Below are 16,599 nucleotides of genomic sequence, written 5' to 3' on the forward strand. Positions count from 1 at the left end.
TTCAGCGGGTAAGAGCACTTACTGCTCCTACAGAGGACCTGGATTTGGTTCCCAGCACAACTATTTTTGAGTCCAGTTCCAGAAGATCCAAAGCTACGTTCTGATCTCCGAGGGCACCTTGGAGGCATGCACATGGTGAACATAAGGACATACAGACAAACATTCCTAAATATAATAAATAAATCTTTAAAATACCTAAAATTTTCTAGTTGGAAGGAAGCTAATAGGCTAGTCCAAACTGATTCTGAGGATAGAACTCCTCCTGCTTGAAAGGCAAAGACTTTACTTGTTTATTTTAAAGATTTATTTTATTTATTATGTATACAGTGTTCTGTCTGTACTTACCCCTGTAGGCCAGAAGAGGGCACCAGATCTCATTACAGATGGTTGTGAGCCAACATATGGTTGCTGGGAATTGAACTCAAGACCTCTGGAAGAACAGCCAGTGCTCTTCTTAACCTCTGAGCCATCTGTCCAGCCCAGGCAAAGACTTTATTAAACTATCTCCCCAGCACCCCCCCTCTGTGTGTGTGTGTGTGTGTGTGTGTGTGTGTGTGTGTGTGTGTATGGTCAAAGGAAGACATTGGTTCTCCTGTCACTCTCTGCCTTATGCCTTAGAGAACAGTGTGTCAATGAAATTGAAACCCACTGTTTCTGCTAGACTGGTTTGCCAGTGAACTCCTGGGGTCTGCCTCTCTCCATCTCCTAGGACTGGACTTACAGACCTGTATGCCAATGCCTGGCTTTCACATGAATGCCAGGGATTCAAACCCAGGTCCTTATGCTTGTGCTCAAGTGCTCTTATTTACTCCCTGAGCGGTCTCCTCAACTCCCAAATCAATCTTTATTCATAAGGCCGTGGACATGTTGTTTGGGACATGCCATCAGAGGATTGAAATGATTAAAATGAAATTCTGGTTGTTGGAGGCAAGATGGAGATGGAGTAGGGTGGGTTGGGTAATGAAAGACCCACAGAGGATTCCTAGTGAGTACTTACTCAAGGTTGGAGAATCTCAGTTTGCTTTACCCAGCAGGGCTGCATAGGGGGATGATTTGACCATGGGTGATGTTATCAGGTGTTTGGAAGGGTCTACATTTTGATCTTGATAGGGGGAGGTCTTTTGCCTCGCCCCTTGGCATTGTTATAAAAAGCCCTTTTGAAGAACCAAAAGGGGCCGGTGGATTTTGAACCAGGTCCTCCCAAAGCTGTCCTGTGTTTCTGTCTGTCTCCTCTGCTATCCTTCTATCTACAAAATCCTTATTCTTCTCTCCTCCTCATAGGAACCCTTTAAAAGGTGGGAGTTGGCCTCCCACAATGATGGAAGTGTGAAGGATGGGAGGCATGGTCATGGAGGAGGGAGGTGCAGAGTTAAAAGCCACAACAATTTGACAGGGTCTGGCAATGTGGGAGGTGAGGGAGAAATAGGCATTCTAGTTCTAAGGACTCTGACACCTCCATGGGCACCAGACACACCTATGGTATATACACATATATACCTGTAGAAAAAAACATACATACATACATACATATATATATATATATATATATATATATATACACACACACACACACACACACACACACACATATATATATATATATACTAAGTCTAAAATTTTTTTTGAATTTTCTTTTTTTTTAAAGATTTATTTATTATGTATACAGAAGAGGCCAGATCTCATCACAGATGGTTGTGAGCCACCATGTGGTTGCTGGGAATTGAACTCAGGACCTCTGGAAGAACAATCGGTGCTCTTAACCTCTGAGCCATCTCTCCAGCCCTAAAATTTTTAATGTAAATATACATCTATATATTGTTTGTCTTTTCTCTGTGTGTGGTCCTGGCTGTCCTGGAACTTGCTCTAGAGACCTTGAACTCAGAGATCTGCCTGCCTCTGCCTCCCGAGTGCTGGGGTTAAAGGTGCTTGCCACCTCTGCCTGGTAATGTAATACTTTTTTAAAGTGAGCTGTCTCCGAGATCTCCTCAGGCTCGTTAGTCGTGTGTCCCAATTTTCTAGTCCTGCATATGGCACTGCCTTAGTATATATAAGTCCTGACATTCTTTCCACCTCTGCTGTCATGACCACTGCCTCGAGACAAGCCTCACGATTCTCCCATGACTGCATCCTATCTTGTATCATTCTGTTTGGCCAGAAAAAAAAACTCCTTAAAATTAGGAGAGATTATGACTCTTTCTGCTCAGACTCCAGCAGTCTCCCGTCATCTGAAGAAGCTGGAAGATGAAGATGATGTCTTCAAGCCAGGCTTGCCTGCCCTCCTGCTCTCTGACTTTACACCGGCTATCGGCTGTCATGTGCTAATTCTTTACAACGGGTATTTCTCCCCATGCACCTTTGCACCTTGCTGTCCCCTTTGTCCAGGAATGTTCTGCCTTCAAGTTTGAGACATGAAAGACAGGAAGAACATGGCTTATTCCTTTCTCCTTCAGGTCTGTAAGTTGGTAACCTTGTTTTAAAAGACCTGCTTTTACCACCATCTGAAATTGCGCCTTTTCAATTGGTCTGTTCCCTCACGTACCTTGACCGGACCACTAAAACTTGCATTTGACTTACTACATCGTATAGTTATCTGTGTTCCTTACTGCAGTCTTTGAGTGCTGAAGGAAGGACTGTTTGCTAATTTTGTCCATTGCTAGCTCACTTGCTTGTATGCTGCAGGCATCCAGCAAACACTTGCTAAATGGGTCATTCCAAAAATAGCTTTGTGTCCATCAGCTGCACTGTCCCCTACTCATACGAACCTCTTCTAGTAGTGAATTCTGTATAGGCAGAGAGAGTGTCCTGTTTCTCACTGAGTTTCCAGAACAGGGTCATATCTACGCTCAACAAACATGACTTCTAAATCTGATTTGCATGTGGGTTCTTAGCATCTGGAATCTTTCATTCAAGTATGCAGCTGTAGTTACTGAGTGCTACTTACACTTTTCAAAAAAGATTACTATTGGTTTACTCTTTTCTTTTTTTGAGACAGGGTTTCACTCTGTAGCTCAGACTATCCTTGAACTCTTGGTAATCCTTCTGCCTCGGCCTCCTAAGTGCAAGGCAATACTATTTCTTAAGTATTGAAGGCAAGTCTATATGGTATTGAGCCATCATTGTCCAACTTAGTTTAACGTTCTTTCAACAAGAGTATACGAGACTGAAGTAGCATATGGCTGCAGGGTATCTTGTGTGCCCTCACAGATATGCTCGCCTGGCACCCCTGGCCTCTGTAGGGTTGCACTTTAGCCCAGATTGCTACAGAAGGCATGCCAGTGAGTGGAGTAGGCAGGTGGGCCCCACTCCCTGGCAGATAAACAGAAGTAGCCCCATGGAACAGGTGAAGGTTCTAAAGCAAGAATTTATTCCAAGTGCACTTGAAAGGGTGGACAGTGATCTCAAAGCCTGCATTATTCGGAAAGGCACATGTTTCAAAGCAGGGAAGAAGCCCTCGTAAACATTCTCCTAGATTGTTATTGCTACCATTCTAGTCTGAGCTGGGGCAGGAAGAGAGCCTTGTAGTTCTCTAACACAACATAGGCACCTAAGGGCTGGAGAATTATATAGCCTTATTTTTTATTAGCATGTACCAAGAAAAAAAAAAATCAAAATTCCCTCGCCGCTCCAGTCCCGCCTCCACCTGGGCCCTAAAGGAGCAGTATCTGCCTGGAGCGCACCCGCCACCAGAGTTGTGCAGAACTGGGCACGTGTGCATGCCACCCCTTGTGCCTGTGAACTGGCCACAGGCCTCTTCCTCCACCAGGTGGGGACAAACGGGCAGCTGGTCTTTCTCCTGTCCTCAGCTTTCAGTCTTGGGCACTTTGAAAAGATCGGCGATGTCCAACAGTGCTTGGCGAATGTGGTTCCCAAAGCGCCGGGCGTTCTGTGGGAACTGGGAGCTCAGACACGTTCTCAGGACAGCCCCCCAGCCCTCTGTACCCACAAGCAGACTCTCCCCCCACCAGAGATGGAGTGTGCTTCTGGGATGCCCCACGGAGCACCTCTTCCCGGGACCACCCCAAATGGGAGCATGGGAGACTCACCGTCTCAGAACTTGAGAACTTGCTGGAAACATGGAAGAACATAGTATTTTCACCTGCGATCATGTAAGAAACCCCATAACCATCATCTGCCACCTGAGGACAAGAAGCAAATGAGTCCCAAGAGCCAAAGTGATGGATTTTTCCCTTCCCACAAGAGTCACAGGAGGGGACCCATGTTGGATACTGCATTCTTGAGGCCACCTTCCAGTCTCCTAGTCCAGGAAAGAGTATGCAAACCAAAGGACTCGGCCTCTGGTTCCAAGACTGGAACTTCAGTTTCCTTTAAAGGATGCTGCCCCAGTGTTTGGCAGTCTGGGACTCACATTTCCTCAGGGGCTCGCACTATAGATCCCCCCCAACTCCCCGCTAGCAATCTCTAGCCTTTTGACAGAATAGCTCATGTGAATGCTTCATTGGGCAAGAGCTGTTCTCTTCAGGTGAAGACATCTCTGGAGGGCCCAGTGTGTTGCCTTCTCCCCTGAAGACTAGCCCTGAGTGTGGTGATGCCGCCCTGGGGAAGCTCATGAATGGGCAGTCCTAGTACCTGCCGGCCTAAGTTAGCAGCTACCATTTCACAGTCACACAGGTCTTCTCTAAATAAAGTGCTCATGCCCATGTCTGCACCCCTAAACTGAAACTCCAGGGTCCCGATGCTGCCAACCACCATCCTTCTGGGGCACTCACAGGGCCAAAGCCACCCCCAGCTCCCAGATGATTGGGGTACTGATTTGGATCAAACATGCGGATCTGGTACTGAGGAATCTGGCTGGTGGAGAGGCTCCAGGGTTCTGAAAGCACCTGTAACAGGGAGGTGGAAGCCTGTTAGACATTAGGCACTCAGTGTGCACCTGTCCTACCAGAGAGCTGTGCCGACACAGTGTCAGCCAGGCATGGTGGTACACGCCTGTAATCCCAATACTGAGGAGGCAGAGGTAGGAGGGTCATCCATGAGTTCAAGGTCAGCCTGCTCTACCTAGTGAATTCCAGGCGGGCCAAAGCTATATAACAAGACAAGGTCTTAAACAAGACAAAACACAAGAGGCAATAGTAAAGAGGACAGGAATGGACACGTGCCGGGCGGTGGTTGCGCACGCCTTTAATCCCAGCACTTGGGAGGCAGAGCCAGGAGGATCTTTGGGAGTTCCAGGCCAGCCTGGTCTACAGAGCGAGATCCAGGACAGTAACCACAAGTACACAGAGAAACCCTGTCTCAAACACACACACACACACACACACACACACACAAACACAAAAGAAATGGACATGTGTGGTGCAGGAGTTCCCTGAACTACCCATGTTCCTCTGTCCCCTACCGCCCATTTGAAAACCTCAGCATCTGCATAAAGTCTCCCCAGCTGCGGCTGCCTTAGTCCCATCTGACTTACCCCTCCCTGACCTCAGCCTGTTTTACTCTCTCACAAATATTATCACCATCTGGCAGAGCACACGTACACCTGCTTTTTTTCATAAGAGCACTAATTCCACAGAGCCCTATCGCAAGAAGGCTTTTCTCTGGGCCTAAAGGCAAGGGGATAGAGGTCACACCTAGCAACTTCACTGACCTCAGCCAGGAAAGGAGAGCTAACCCCTAAGTACTTGGAGACGATGTAAAGGCAGAAGAGGTGCCTGTCGATGCCGGCCCCTGTCATAGCCAGGCGGTACATGTTTTGGTGTTTTTCAGAAGCCTTCCGGAAGAGATCCTGGAGGTCTTCTTTCTGGGGGTCAGAAGCAGAGGGGTCAAGTGTTCCTTGAAGTAAACAGAGGTGGAGGAGGAAGACAGACAAGGTGTGTGTGTTGGGGGAGGGGGGGCTCACCGTATGGGACCCCTTCGTCATGGCCTTCACAAAGGCTGTGGACTCACTGGTACAGGAACGCACAGTCTCAGTCCGTCCCTCTCGGAACATTCTTGTCATTGAGGCCTCATAAGTCAGGCAGAACTTGCCTTTGTCCTGGGGTACACAGCAGGGGGAGTCAAGCAGGTGGACCCCAGGGATGCCCTGCACGTTCAACAGCCCTCAGAAGCTCCTACCCGGAAATGAGCCAGCTGCAGGGCAATCTGCACAAAGGCGTCAGGGCTGGTCCGACACTTCTTGATGAGGCCTTTGCCGAAGGGTAAGAACTGGAAGCAGTATAACTCCACGTCGTCGGCCAGTGCCTTGGCCACCTGGTACGAATTCTCGATGACTTCCCGGCACTGCCGGGAAGATGTGGAAAAGGGTCAGTTGAGGGCAGAGGCCTCCAAGGAGGCCTCTAGATCTCAGAAGGTGTGAAGTCTAGGTGATGGAGGGAAGGCAGAGCCCACCCAACAGCTTCCCAAGACACAAATGACAACCTGTGAGGACTCTGCACAAGGCCATGCTGAGCCTGGTGGAGAGGAGGGGTACCATCAGACCGTCAGGCGCTCTACGGATGTGAGCCATGGATCTCTGTTTCTCTAGCCAGACGACCCTGGGGTCTCTGCTTTTGCTTGTGGCCCATGTGACACCCTGAGAAGGGCTTGTCCCTTCATCCTGAGGATGAGACCTAACCCTTCATTCCTAGCCTGCATACCTGCACAGGAATGTCCCACTGCAGCCGCTGAGGAGGCACCAGCTTCATGTTTGGCTCTCCTACACAGTGTCCGGTCTCCGTGTAACCCAGGTGAAAGGTATCCGTGCCCAGGACAAACTGCAGGAATGAAACACAACTGAGAAACGAGCTTCGCTGCCAGGACCTGCCCAGAAGGTCCCCTCTCTGAGCCTTTACCTCCCAGAGGTGCCCAATGATGGGGGCATCTGCCCATGAGTGTTCTGTGTTGAGGCCCAGTAGGCCATTCTTGAAGGAAATAAGAGTGAAAGATTTGTCGAACCACCTGCAAGAATAGATCAGGGTAGACCCAAAGCTGGGAAATTACACAGATCTACAACCCACAACCCTAACCCTATACTTCTAACACTAATGATCCAATTCTAATGGCTAACCCCAGAACTTAACCTTAACTTCTATTTAAAAAAATTTTTTTTTTAAATTACATTTGTGTGAATATTTGTGTGTGAACATGCATGTGTGAAGGTCAGAAGATAATTTTGGGGGGTTGGTTCTCTCCTTCCACCATGTGGGTCCTGGGGTTTGAACTCAGGTCATCAGACTTGGCAGCAGGTGCCATTACCTACTGAACTATCTCACTGCCCCCCCCATCTCAATCTCTAGTCTTAATCTTCAACTCCAATCATAGCTATTACCACCTTACCCCTGAACAATGCTACCTACCTATTAACTCCGAACTTGACTCCTGCTTTAATCTTCTAATCCAAACCACTAGCCTCTAATTCTAATCACTAAATTTTAACTCTCACCTCTGACCCATGAGTCTGGGGCACACACCTGTTATAGCAGTTACCATGCAGCAAGGCCTTGCCGCAGAGGCTAAGACTGGCTTCGTCATCGGGGTTGTAACAGTGGGACTCTTCATCCAGGGCCACAAAGAAAGCAGCACGTTCGATGGCATCCAGCGCGGTCCTGTTCTTGCCAGAGCTGAAGAAGGTCTGGCGTGCCTGTGCCCACTCTACCCTGAGGGTACAAGGGCAGGTAAGCAGTAGAACCAACATGTGCTTTTTATCAGGGGATCTCCTAGGGTCTGGCTGAATCCGGAGACAAGAGGAGGTAGCACCACTTGGGTATCCTGAAAGATGGCCTCTGTCCTTACCATCAGTGCCCTTCACTATGTATTATGTGCCTGTCCTTGGTTGCAACTCTGGCCTCCAGTTCTAGGATGGAGGGAGGGCCAAGCTTTTCTTCTCATGAAGCCTTGAACCTGGGTCTGGACAAGCCCTCCCCCACAGGCCCTGGATACCTTCCTCCTGCGGTGAGGGCTGCCAGCTTCTCCTCCCCAGGCTGAGGTGGGGAAGGGTCATCCAGGATTCTCTGGAACTGCATCTCCAGGTCTCGAGGCTTGAGCAGGCGAGAGCCCTCATAGAGCCACACCTTGTAGAAGCGGCCTTTGTGGTAGACGGCCACATGTCTGCTCTCGGAAAGATGCTGTAGCACATCTGTGACAAAAGTCAGTGGGCAGCTGAGGCAGGACCTCAGAGAATACCCAGTTACCCCCTGGAGCCCAGAGAGGGACCACCTCCCACACAGATGGTCCCTGCAGACTCTGCTCTGCCTCATAGCTGACCTGGGCCTGCCTTCATCTAGGGGTAGATTTCCATGCTAAGCTAGTCCCTGTGCCCTGAGTGAGTCCCTCCTGCCTTCTCTTCAGGCTCCATGAGGGATAGGCTGTCTCCTCCTGAATTCCATTACCCAGCAGTGTTCCTTCATTGCTCTTTACTCATGACTACCTTCCTAGGTACTCGCAAGCCCTGGAAGGACAGCCACTGTTCTGGACTACTTGGGGTCCCAGCATCAGCACCATGTCTGTACATAGCAACCATCCCAGCATTAGCACCATGTCTGTACATAACAACCATCCCAGCATCAGCACCATGTCTGTACATAGCAACCATCCCAGCATCAGCACCATGTCTATAAATAGCAACCATTCCAGCATCAGCACCATGTCTGTACATAGCAACCATTCCAGCATCAGCACCATGTCTGTACATAACAACCATCCCAGCATCAGTACCATGTCTGTACAGCCATCCAGAATCTGTCACAAACTGACTACTTTTCACAAACTCATGATCCTGAGACCCTGGAGTGCTTAGAGAAAAACAGTAGTTGGGAACCTAGCTGTCATGGCTAGGACTTCCTCTTGATGGGTGTCTGGGAGAGTAGGACTTTCTCTTGATGGATGCCTGCTTGTAGCCCCGTACCTGTTTCCTTGCCTGGAATGCGTGTAGTGTTGAACATCCTCTCCATCTGGTAGGAGCACATGGGTACCATGCCCAGTGCCATTACCTGGGAAGAAGGCCCAGCATGGCTTAGATTCAAGCCTCTTTTCCTTACCCCACCCTTAACCCAGATGTAACTCACAGGTTTGATCTCTTCACGGTCCAGTTTGCGGCGATACATGATCATGGCGTGAACAGCATTTCCCAGACGTGCTGCTTGCACATTTGTGTTCCTGATAAGCACAAAATCCTACAGACAGAGCAGAGTCTGTAGGCTGGGCACCTCTGGCTGGGTGTCACCTGAGTCTCACTAACCTGAGGAAACTTTTTCAGGGGCCTGAGGTATTGTAGACCCTGCCTATGTTCCATCCCACATCATGTCAGGGTGAACTTCCAGAAACATTTAACTGACAAGCTCCAGCTTTGATCAGAACTGTTCTCCGCCCATTCATACTTTGCTTATTTTGCTTCAAAGGGGTTCTACCACAAAACAACAAAAACAAATCTTTGATTTGGACAGGTTGTAAGTTGCTAGAAAGACAGTTCATGGATGAGGGGAATTTCAGGAGGCTAGCAGGGTATGTTTTAGACACCAGGAGAAATTAGGCACTGGACAGGAGGAAGATCAGCTACCTGTCCACGGGTATATAGTGTGGACACCAGTCACATAAAGTGAGGCAGACGGTGGCTTCCTGAGTACCACAAGGGGCTGGTATTCACCCTGTGGTCTGATTCCACAAAGAGACAAAAGCAAGGCATGTTTCAAGAAATTCTCCAAAAATGCTGTCAAGGTAACTGAGAACCTGTGCCTGAGAGGCCAGGGAGGCCAGGGCAAAGTTAGGAAGCAACGGAGTATGGCATAACTGGACCGAGAAATTCATGGGCAGCAAATGCTCCCTCTTGTCAGGATCCCCACCACCCATAGGCTGGCTCTGGATCGCTCCTCCAGGAGCTCTCCTCCCTTTTTCTTTCCCTCGGGCCTCACTCCACAAGCCCCACTCACCCATGGAAACTGACGCAAAGGCTCTGGGATGTCCTCTAGATCCTTGTTCCAGAGCTGGGGACAGAGCTGGGCACACAGGAGCCCTAGGAGGCTCTGGTTCTTACCATGGCATAATAGTTGCTGTTCACCATGAGGGGGCTCCTGCCTCGGAGGTAGACATACTCTTCCCACCAGTCACTCACCTACGGGTCGTGAGGCTGCAGGTTAGAGCCGAGGAGGGGGTGTATCGAGAACACGGGGGCAAGAACAAGCCCAGGAGAGCAAACTTACATAGTTAGTTGCCCACCACGACTTGAGTACCAGGTATTTCTGCAGTCTGGGGGCAGTCTTGTCCTGGAATTCTTTTGCCAGTGTCTCCATGCGGTAAAATTCATCATCGTCCAATAAGGGCCGCACAGAATCCAGGTACTGTCCAGTCAAATTATTATCATGAAGATGCCTCTCCCTCTCCCTCTCAACCTCCTTACAACCTCTCCTCAAGAGAACCCCATTCTTCTCAAGCCAGCTTTTTATAGAAAACGGTGCTTATCAGTTTGGACTAGTCCTTTGAATCCAGGATTTTGTACTCATTGGCACTCAGGCTCTTACCCGCTGAATCGTGGCTGGCACACTGGGTAAGGGAAGCTTAGGCAGAGATGTTTGGAAGCTATAGAGCATGGGCCGTCGGCTGGACAGGAGGCGGACGCAGATCTAAAGGTGCAGAGTACAGTGTCGGGGTAAGGGCTAGCAGGAAGAGCGGACACACACGAGAAAATGATCAAGTCCTTCAGAACCATCCCAGCTCCCTCAGGAAAAATGCATGCACCAGGCACTCTTGTTCACTCTGCCTCCCGCTTCTTGCTCAGAACCCCAAATGAGATTCCCCATGATCTCAAACCAGATGCCTGCACCCTCCAGTGCTTCTGCTCACAGCCCAGATCTTGGTGGCATGACTGGTCTTGCTGTGCATCTCGAACATCCACCCGTGGTAGGAAAGTAGCAGCTTCAGAGTTTGTCGGAAAAAGAAAATGCCTGTTGCCCAGACCCCAGTGGAGAAGATGACCATGCTGAGAAGTTCCTGGGTCTGTGGTGTCCCATAGGGGCCATAACTATTGGAGAAGGAGGAAGGCTTCAGGATAGCCCTTTGATGCCATCCTTTGGTGAGTTCTAACTGCAGTTGATGGCTATGAACTAACTCTCTTGGGGAAGACATGAGTGGAAAAGGCCTTGCTGGGTGCACTCAGGTCTGGGTGCATCAAATAGACAAACTGCCTTGGAACTGAGAGATGGTGTGTGAGAGGGACCCTTGGCCACCAATGACTGCTTTTCTGTATCTGTCTAGTACAGGAATCCTGGCCTTGGGAACTGTGTTGGTCCTTTTTTTCTGAAACGTGTGACTTCCAGGTACCTTACCTGGCAGGGAGGTATCTCTGGATGCAATGGACCAGCCCCATGGAGATATCCACCTTGCAATAGTTGGAACCAACTGTTGCCATGACAACAACCAGCCAGCTGGTGGGGCTGCCAGGGTACACACCCCTAAGGATGCCATTCTGTGGAGGAAGAAACAAGCATTCTTGTGGAGTGGGAAAATGTAATTTAGGCACCTGGGAAGTCCTGAGAAAGGGCTCCTGGTCTTTGCCTCATCCATTCACTGTGTTCTTCCTCCATACATGTCTACATTATATGTCCCATCACATCTTCATCAGCCTTCTGGTTTCTGCACGACTGGAGCCTATCTATAACCAGCGGTACTGCTGGCCAAAGGCGGAGACAGGCACTGACAAGGAGACTAACTGCTGACAGCTGGCTTCTGCCTAGGCACCTGCTGGGAAAAAGAGGCTGGGAGAACCACCTGTTCCCACACCTTAATTCGAATAAGGCGTTTCTTCCAGGAGTTGATTCCAGACAGATAGATGTGTTTCAGAGCCTCCCGACTAAGCTGGAAGTCGACCCCATCCGGGGTCACAGTGAACTGGAAAGCTACTGCCTGGTGTGCTTCCGCCATCCTGGGGTTCAGTCAGCACCTAAGGTTAGGGGCAGAAGGTGCTTAGTGCGTTCCGCCCCGCCCCCGCCCGGCCACCTCTAGCTGAGGCTCCGCCCCTCCGCCGCCCCATCTGGTCCTCGCCCCCCCCCCACCCTCTGCCCGGTCCCCTGTGCGACCACCCCCCTCCCAAACCCGCCCGTGCTCCAACGCTGCAACGCGCCCCGCTGGGCCCTCCCAAGCCTGGCTAACCGCCGCCGCCGCCGCCGCCGCAGAACCCTCGTGGGGTTCCGGACAGGCCTATCTGCAATGCTGCAGGAGTCGGGCTCCGGGTGCCCCAAGGGCAGCGAAGGGCGGCTTGGGGTTCAGGAAAGACGCCCAGGGAAGGGAGTGGGCCCGGACAGAGACTAGGTTCAGGTGCTCCCAAAGCTCGGACGACAGTAAGGGTGAAGAGTGGTGGGATGGAAGGGCTCCGGTCCGGATGGCCTCCCTGTTGCTGGTCCCCCACTCACAGCTCAGGTTTGCTTCTGTCGGTGTAGGGTCTGGCCACTCTGGCCCATGTCCCCACGTCCTTCAGGCCTGGCCACCCCAGCCCGGCCCCGCCCTGCCCTCACTGGGAACTTGACACCCACTCCCAAATTGGGGTGGAGAAAACAGATATGGGCGGAAACCAGAACCCCCTCCTTTTGGTGGGGCGCCTAGAAGGGGTGGGCAGAGTTCCCACAAGCCTGCTGAAGGTGGCTGGAAGGTCTGGGACTGGGGACTGGAGGGTCTCACGTGAGCATGGTTGCAGCAGTGCTAAAAATAGCTGAATGTAGGGAAAAGGTCACCAAGAGTCAGCTGTGCAGCCTGTTCCCTAATTCCAGGGCTCAAGGTTGACAGTCACACCCAGGGCCCGCTGATGCCCCACCCCTCTCCAGTATTTGTTACCTCTAGACTGGAGCCAGGGAATATTACGGAATATAAGATCTCAATGAATGGAACCGACGGACCCCTCGCCACTTTTAAGCACAGTGCACTAGACAGAAATCACTTAAATCTGTATCCCTCAGTTTGCATATTTCTGAAGCAGTTCATTTATTTAAGTACACAGCCCCAGGGATTCCACATGCCCACTCAAGCAGGAGGGCCGAGGTCAGCTGTTTTAACAACAGTCTCACTTAAGGGGCACAGCCCAGTCTCTGGGGTCTCCTGCTCTTTGGCCCTCCCTCCAAGGTCCTGCCCTGGAGTCTTCAGGAGAAATCTGAGGTGGGGTTGGATTGTCAAGATGATGGGTGGAGACTGGTCAGCTGTCCCTTCTGCTGGAAGTAAAACTGGAACCGAGACTGGGCGTACTCCTAAGGAAGGAACCCCATCACAGAGCGATGAGAAGGCTTGGAAGCAGGAGCCTACCTGCTGGGTTCTGCCCACAGGTACCAGGGACTGCCGGGATTGCCTGGAGCACACGCCAGTGCTCCTCCCCAGCCCCCACCCAACATGCGCAATGTGCGGGTTATTACCAAGTAGCCAAACTCTATGGTGGACATGGATGCCTGGAGGATGGACCACAGACCCCAGAAAAAATGAGAGGCCAGAGCGTACCTAGGGAATGGGGGTGGGGGAACGACAGGAAAAGGAGGTGCCATCAAGAGTACAGTTAGCATTGCCTGGTTCCCCCCAAGGCTAGTCAGTCTCCAAAGCCCCAGCTTCTCCCCCATTTTCCTAATCCTTTACCCCACTGGGCCTCTCTGCTCTTCTCCTGATGTCATCTTTCATCTACACTGGCACCTTCCCTGCAATTCTCCTCCTCCTAGCCCTCCCTCACTCCCACCCTTGCCCTCCATCCTCACCGATTGGCCTCTGTCAGCAAATCTTCCTCCAGTTTCTTCTGCTCTTCAGAGAGGCTCTGACCTTTCTGAACCTCTGCCAGATAATGGCGAATAAAATGGAGCTGAGAGCAATGGACAAGAGTCAGGAACTGGAGAGACTGGAATATTACCTTTTCTAGCCATTCTTTCTTTTTACCAAAAAAAAAACCAAAAACAAAAACAAAAAAAAAAAAGCTCTTCTTTTCCCAACCTCCAGCCTACAAACCTGCTGTCCTCTAGTGGGGTAGTCTGTGGGTCTCGCTTTGTAGAAAGGCCACTCCTCGTGGGTATAATCATAAACCCACTCACAAAAATGATTCCCAATGTCAAAGCCCCTGAGAGAACAAGCGAACATTCAGTCCACGGGCAGCTGGGATGTGGAGATGAAGGCCTGGCAGTGTTCTCCCAGAGCCCAGGAGGAACAGGTCCCACGGGAGCTTGTCCTCCAACCCTTACCTGTAGTTGTAACTACTGTACTCAAAATCAACCAGCATGAGGCTGTCACCATTTTCTGGCTTGGAGAGCAGTAAGATGTTCCCTGGGGGAATGGGGACTTTGGGTCACTTCAGGGCACCCCACCCCCCTTCAGCCTGGGCTTGAAGATTCACACACGTTCTCATACCTTCCTGGATGTCATTGTGGCAGAAGACCACTGGTGATGGGGTAGCCTCTAGCAATTTCCTGTAGAGGTAGAGGGGCATAGGTTATAAGGCCACGTGACTACAGCTACCTTCAAAGGCTAGTCCTGACTGTAGTCCTCAGCAAATCCTGGGGAGGACACTGCTAAATGCCAGGTCTGCCTTCACCTGAGTTTGCCCATCTCATCCTTCAGGTTGTATATCTCCAGCAGGTTCATCTGGGGGAGGCCCGTGGATGGCAGGTCCTGGATCTGTTTTAGGTACCTGTAAGTCCCCCAAATAGGAAACATTCACTCTCCTATCTTTCCCCACTCTCTTCTCCTATATACTTTTAGGCCAAATTTTCCTGTCACTGTGACTTGGCTGGGAAACATGAGAGTCCATGATGGATACTGGGAAGCCTACCCACTCAAACTAGAGGTTCAGTTTGGATGTACCTGTCCCAAATTTGACTCACCGCTCCATGGTCCCAAACAACCAGTGGGGCTCCTTAGTGAAGGGCATCTCCATACCATGGAAACGGGCCATCTTTGTTGCAATGGCTCCCGACAACACTGGGTCCTGGAGCTCTCGAGTTTTCAATGGTCGGCTCTGCACCCAGTAACCTATCAGGGTGGTGAGGGGGCTGGGGCGGGATGGGGGAAGGGATATGGGAATGGGAGGAGATCATGGTCTTAGGGAAATTTCCCTACCTAGGATGTGAAGGCAGACATGGGGGAAGGGGAAGGACTTGGTAAAAACAATAAAAACTGGGCTCTTACTGGGAGGTACTGTTCCAGGCGGCCCTCTGGAAACACTCCATAAAGCTGGGGCCCTAGTGACCTCTCGGCAAGAATGGCGAACATCACACTTTCCAATACCAAGGAGTCTACACCCTGAAGGAAGATGGCAAAGGAGCCCAGGTCAGAAAGAGCCAGAGGTAAGTGGGCGCGGGTGCAAAAGGATGTTTTCTTCATCCATCATAGCTGGCTGGGACTTCTGGTCTTACTGACTGGGGATTCTGGAGCAAAAGCGGTTGACGGTCTACGAGCATCAACACACTCGGATGCACAATTATGGCAACAGTTTCTGCACCACTTGCTCACTTCAAGCTCCGGCCCTCGCTCCCCCTCACCTGCAGGATGGCCCCATACAGTCGTAGCAGAACCTCGCGGGGCTCCTCGCCCACACTGGGCAGGTGGTTCGGTAGCGAGCATCGGAAGAGCAGGTTGCTAAGGCCTCCGCTGCAGATCCACACCGGTCAGGCTCAGCAAAAGTCGCCCAGATTGGTGCGACCCACCTTAGCCCCCACTCCCGAGATGACCTCACCAAGCCCCCAGGGAGACCCCGACCCCCAAGCACAGCGGTCGGCAGACCTGGTCCCGGCCCCGCCCCCTCCCCCCCGCATAGCGCTGACAGCATCGAAATAGGGAGTGTCTTGAGTGCCCCGAGGCTGACCCCTGACCTCACGGGGCAAACGCTCAGCTCCTCCGGCTGCGCTCGGCGCCAGGCCCCGCCCAGGTACTCCCGGCACCACTGATAGGCTCGCCGCTGCGCGTCACGAGACAGCGATGAAGCGCGCCGGCGATTGGGGACTAGCACCGGGCACTTAGCATCCTGCAAGCTGTCTTTGGTCAGGCAGCCGCCGACAGCACCTCCTCCGGCTACACCGGTCCCGTCCGCCGCCATGACGTGGGCTCCGTTGGGCTCAACGCCCGCCGGTGCTCGGCAACCTTCAGGTGGGCTTCGCTCCTTCCGGCTAGGCTCGGTTCCGCTTCCGGCCGGCCTGCCGGAGCGGCTCTGGGCGTACTCGCGGCTCTTGGCGACTGTCTTCGGCTCTCTTCGCGGTCCCAGTCCTGGGACTGTTTCCAAGTCAAGCGCGGTTGTCAGGGGTGCGGCGCGGAGGGCAAAGACCGACGCGCATTCCCGGGTGGGGCGCGCTCTGGCCACGCCCTGTAGGCGGGTCTCCGTAAAGACCCGCTACTGCGTGGACGGTGTCCGGAACCGAGGAAGTGACGCGGGCCAATCCGGAGCGCCGTGGACCGGTTGGACAGTAGTAGCTCAGCTCCGTTTACCCGGAATCAGGCTCTGGCCAATGAATGGGCGATGGGGCTAGAGTGCGGCTCCTCTATAACACCTGCATTGTGAGACGCCCGACCAGGGCGAAAGAGTGATCAGCGCACAGTGGCACTTGGTGAGTGAGTAGAAGAATGGGATTTTAAATCCCAGCCATTCATTCCCTTTCCAAACAAGGCAGCGTGCACATGTAATGCTGGAAGGCGTCATTGGAATCAGTCCGGCGTATCCAAGCG

General features: G+C 51.7%; 2 protein-coding genes across 2 annotated transcripts; both read right to left on the minus strand.

Moving 5' to 3' along the window:
- Positions 1–3,124: 3,124 nt before the first annotated feature.
- On the minus strand, positions 3,125–12,790 carry Cpt1b (carnitine palmitoyltransferase 1B). Its single transcript, XM_036207948.1, has 19 exons — positions 12,336–12,790; positions 11,707–11,866; positions 11,253–11,392; positions 10,771–10,948; positions 10,449–10,550; positions 10,131–10,268; positions 9,965–10,042; positions 9,000–9,107; positions 8,840–8,924; positions 7,876–8,071; positions 7,407–7,592; positions 6,789–6,894; positions 6,594–6,710; positions 6,073–6,237; positions 5,858–5,992; positions 5,606–5,758; positions 4,728–4,841; positions 4,044–4,136; positions 3,125–3,883 (listed from the first exon to the last, which is right to left on the minus strand). Exons 2-19 carry the CDS (start codon positions 11,845–11,847, stop codon positions 3,800–3,802), a joined length of 2,319 nt encoding a protein of 772 aa, XP_036063841.1. The 5' UTR covers positions 11,848–11,866; positions 12,336–12,790; the 3' UTR covers positions 3,125–3,799.
- A 66-nt stretch (positions 12,791–12,856) lies between these two features.
- Positions 12,857–16,296, minus strand: Chkb (choline kinase beta). The gene is made up of 11 exons (XM_036207949.1): positions 15,753–16,296; positions 15,423–15,531; positions 15,070–15,183; positions 14,766–14,899; positions 14,477–14,572; positions 14,293–14,351; positions 14,127–14,208; positions 13,897–14,005; positions 13,653–13,753; positions 13,323–13,404; positions 12,857–13,160 (listed from the first exon to the last, which is right to left on the minus strand). Exons 1-11 carry the CDS (start codon positions 15,974–15,976, stop codon positions 13,086–13,088), a joined length of 1,185 nt encoding a protein of 394 aa, XP_036063842.1. The 5' UTR covers positions 15,977–16,296; the 3' UTR covers positions 12,857–13,085.
- Positions 16,297–16,599: the final 303 nt, after the last annotated feature.

The sequence above is a fragment of the Onychomys torridus genome, chromosome 16 (genome assembly GCF_903995425.1).
Source record: "Onychomys torridus chromosome 16, mOncTor1.1, whole genome shotgun sequence".
NCBI classification, from domain to species: domain Eukaryota; kingdom Metazoa; phylum Chordata; class Mammalia; order Rodentia; family Cricetidae; genus Onychomys; species Onychomys torridus.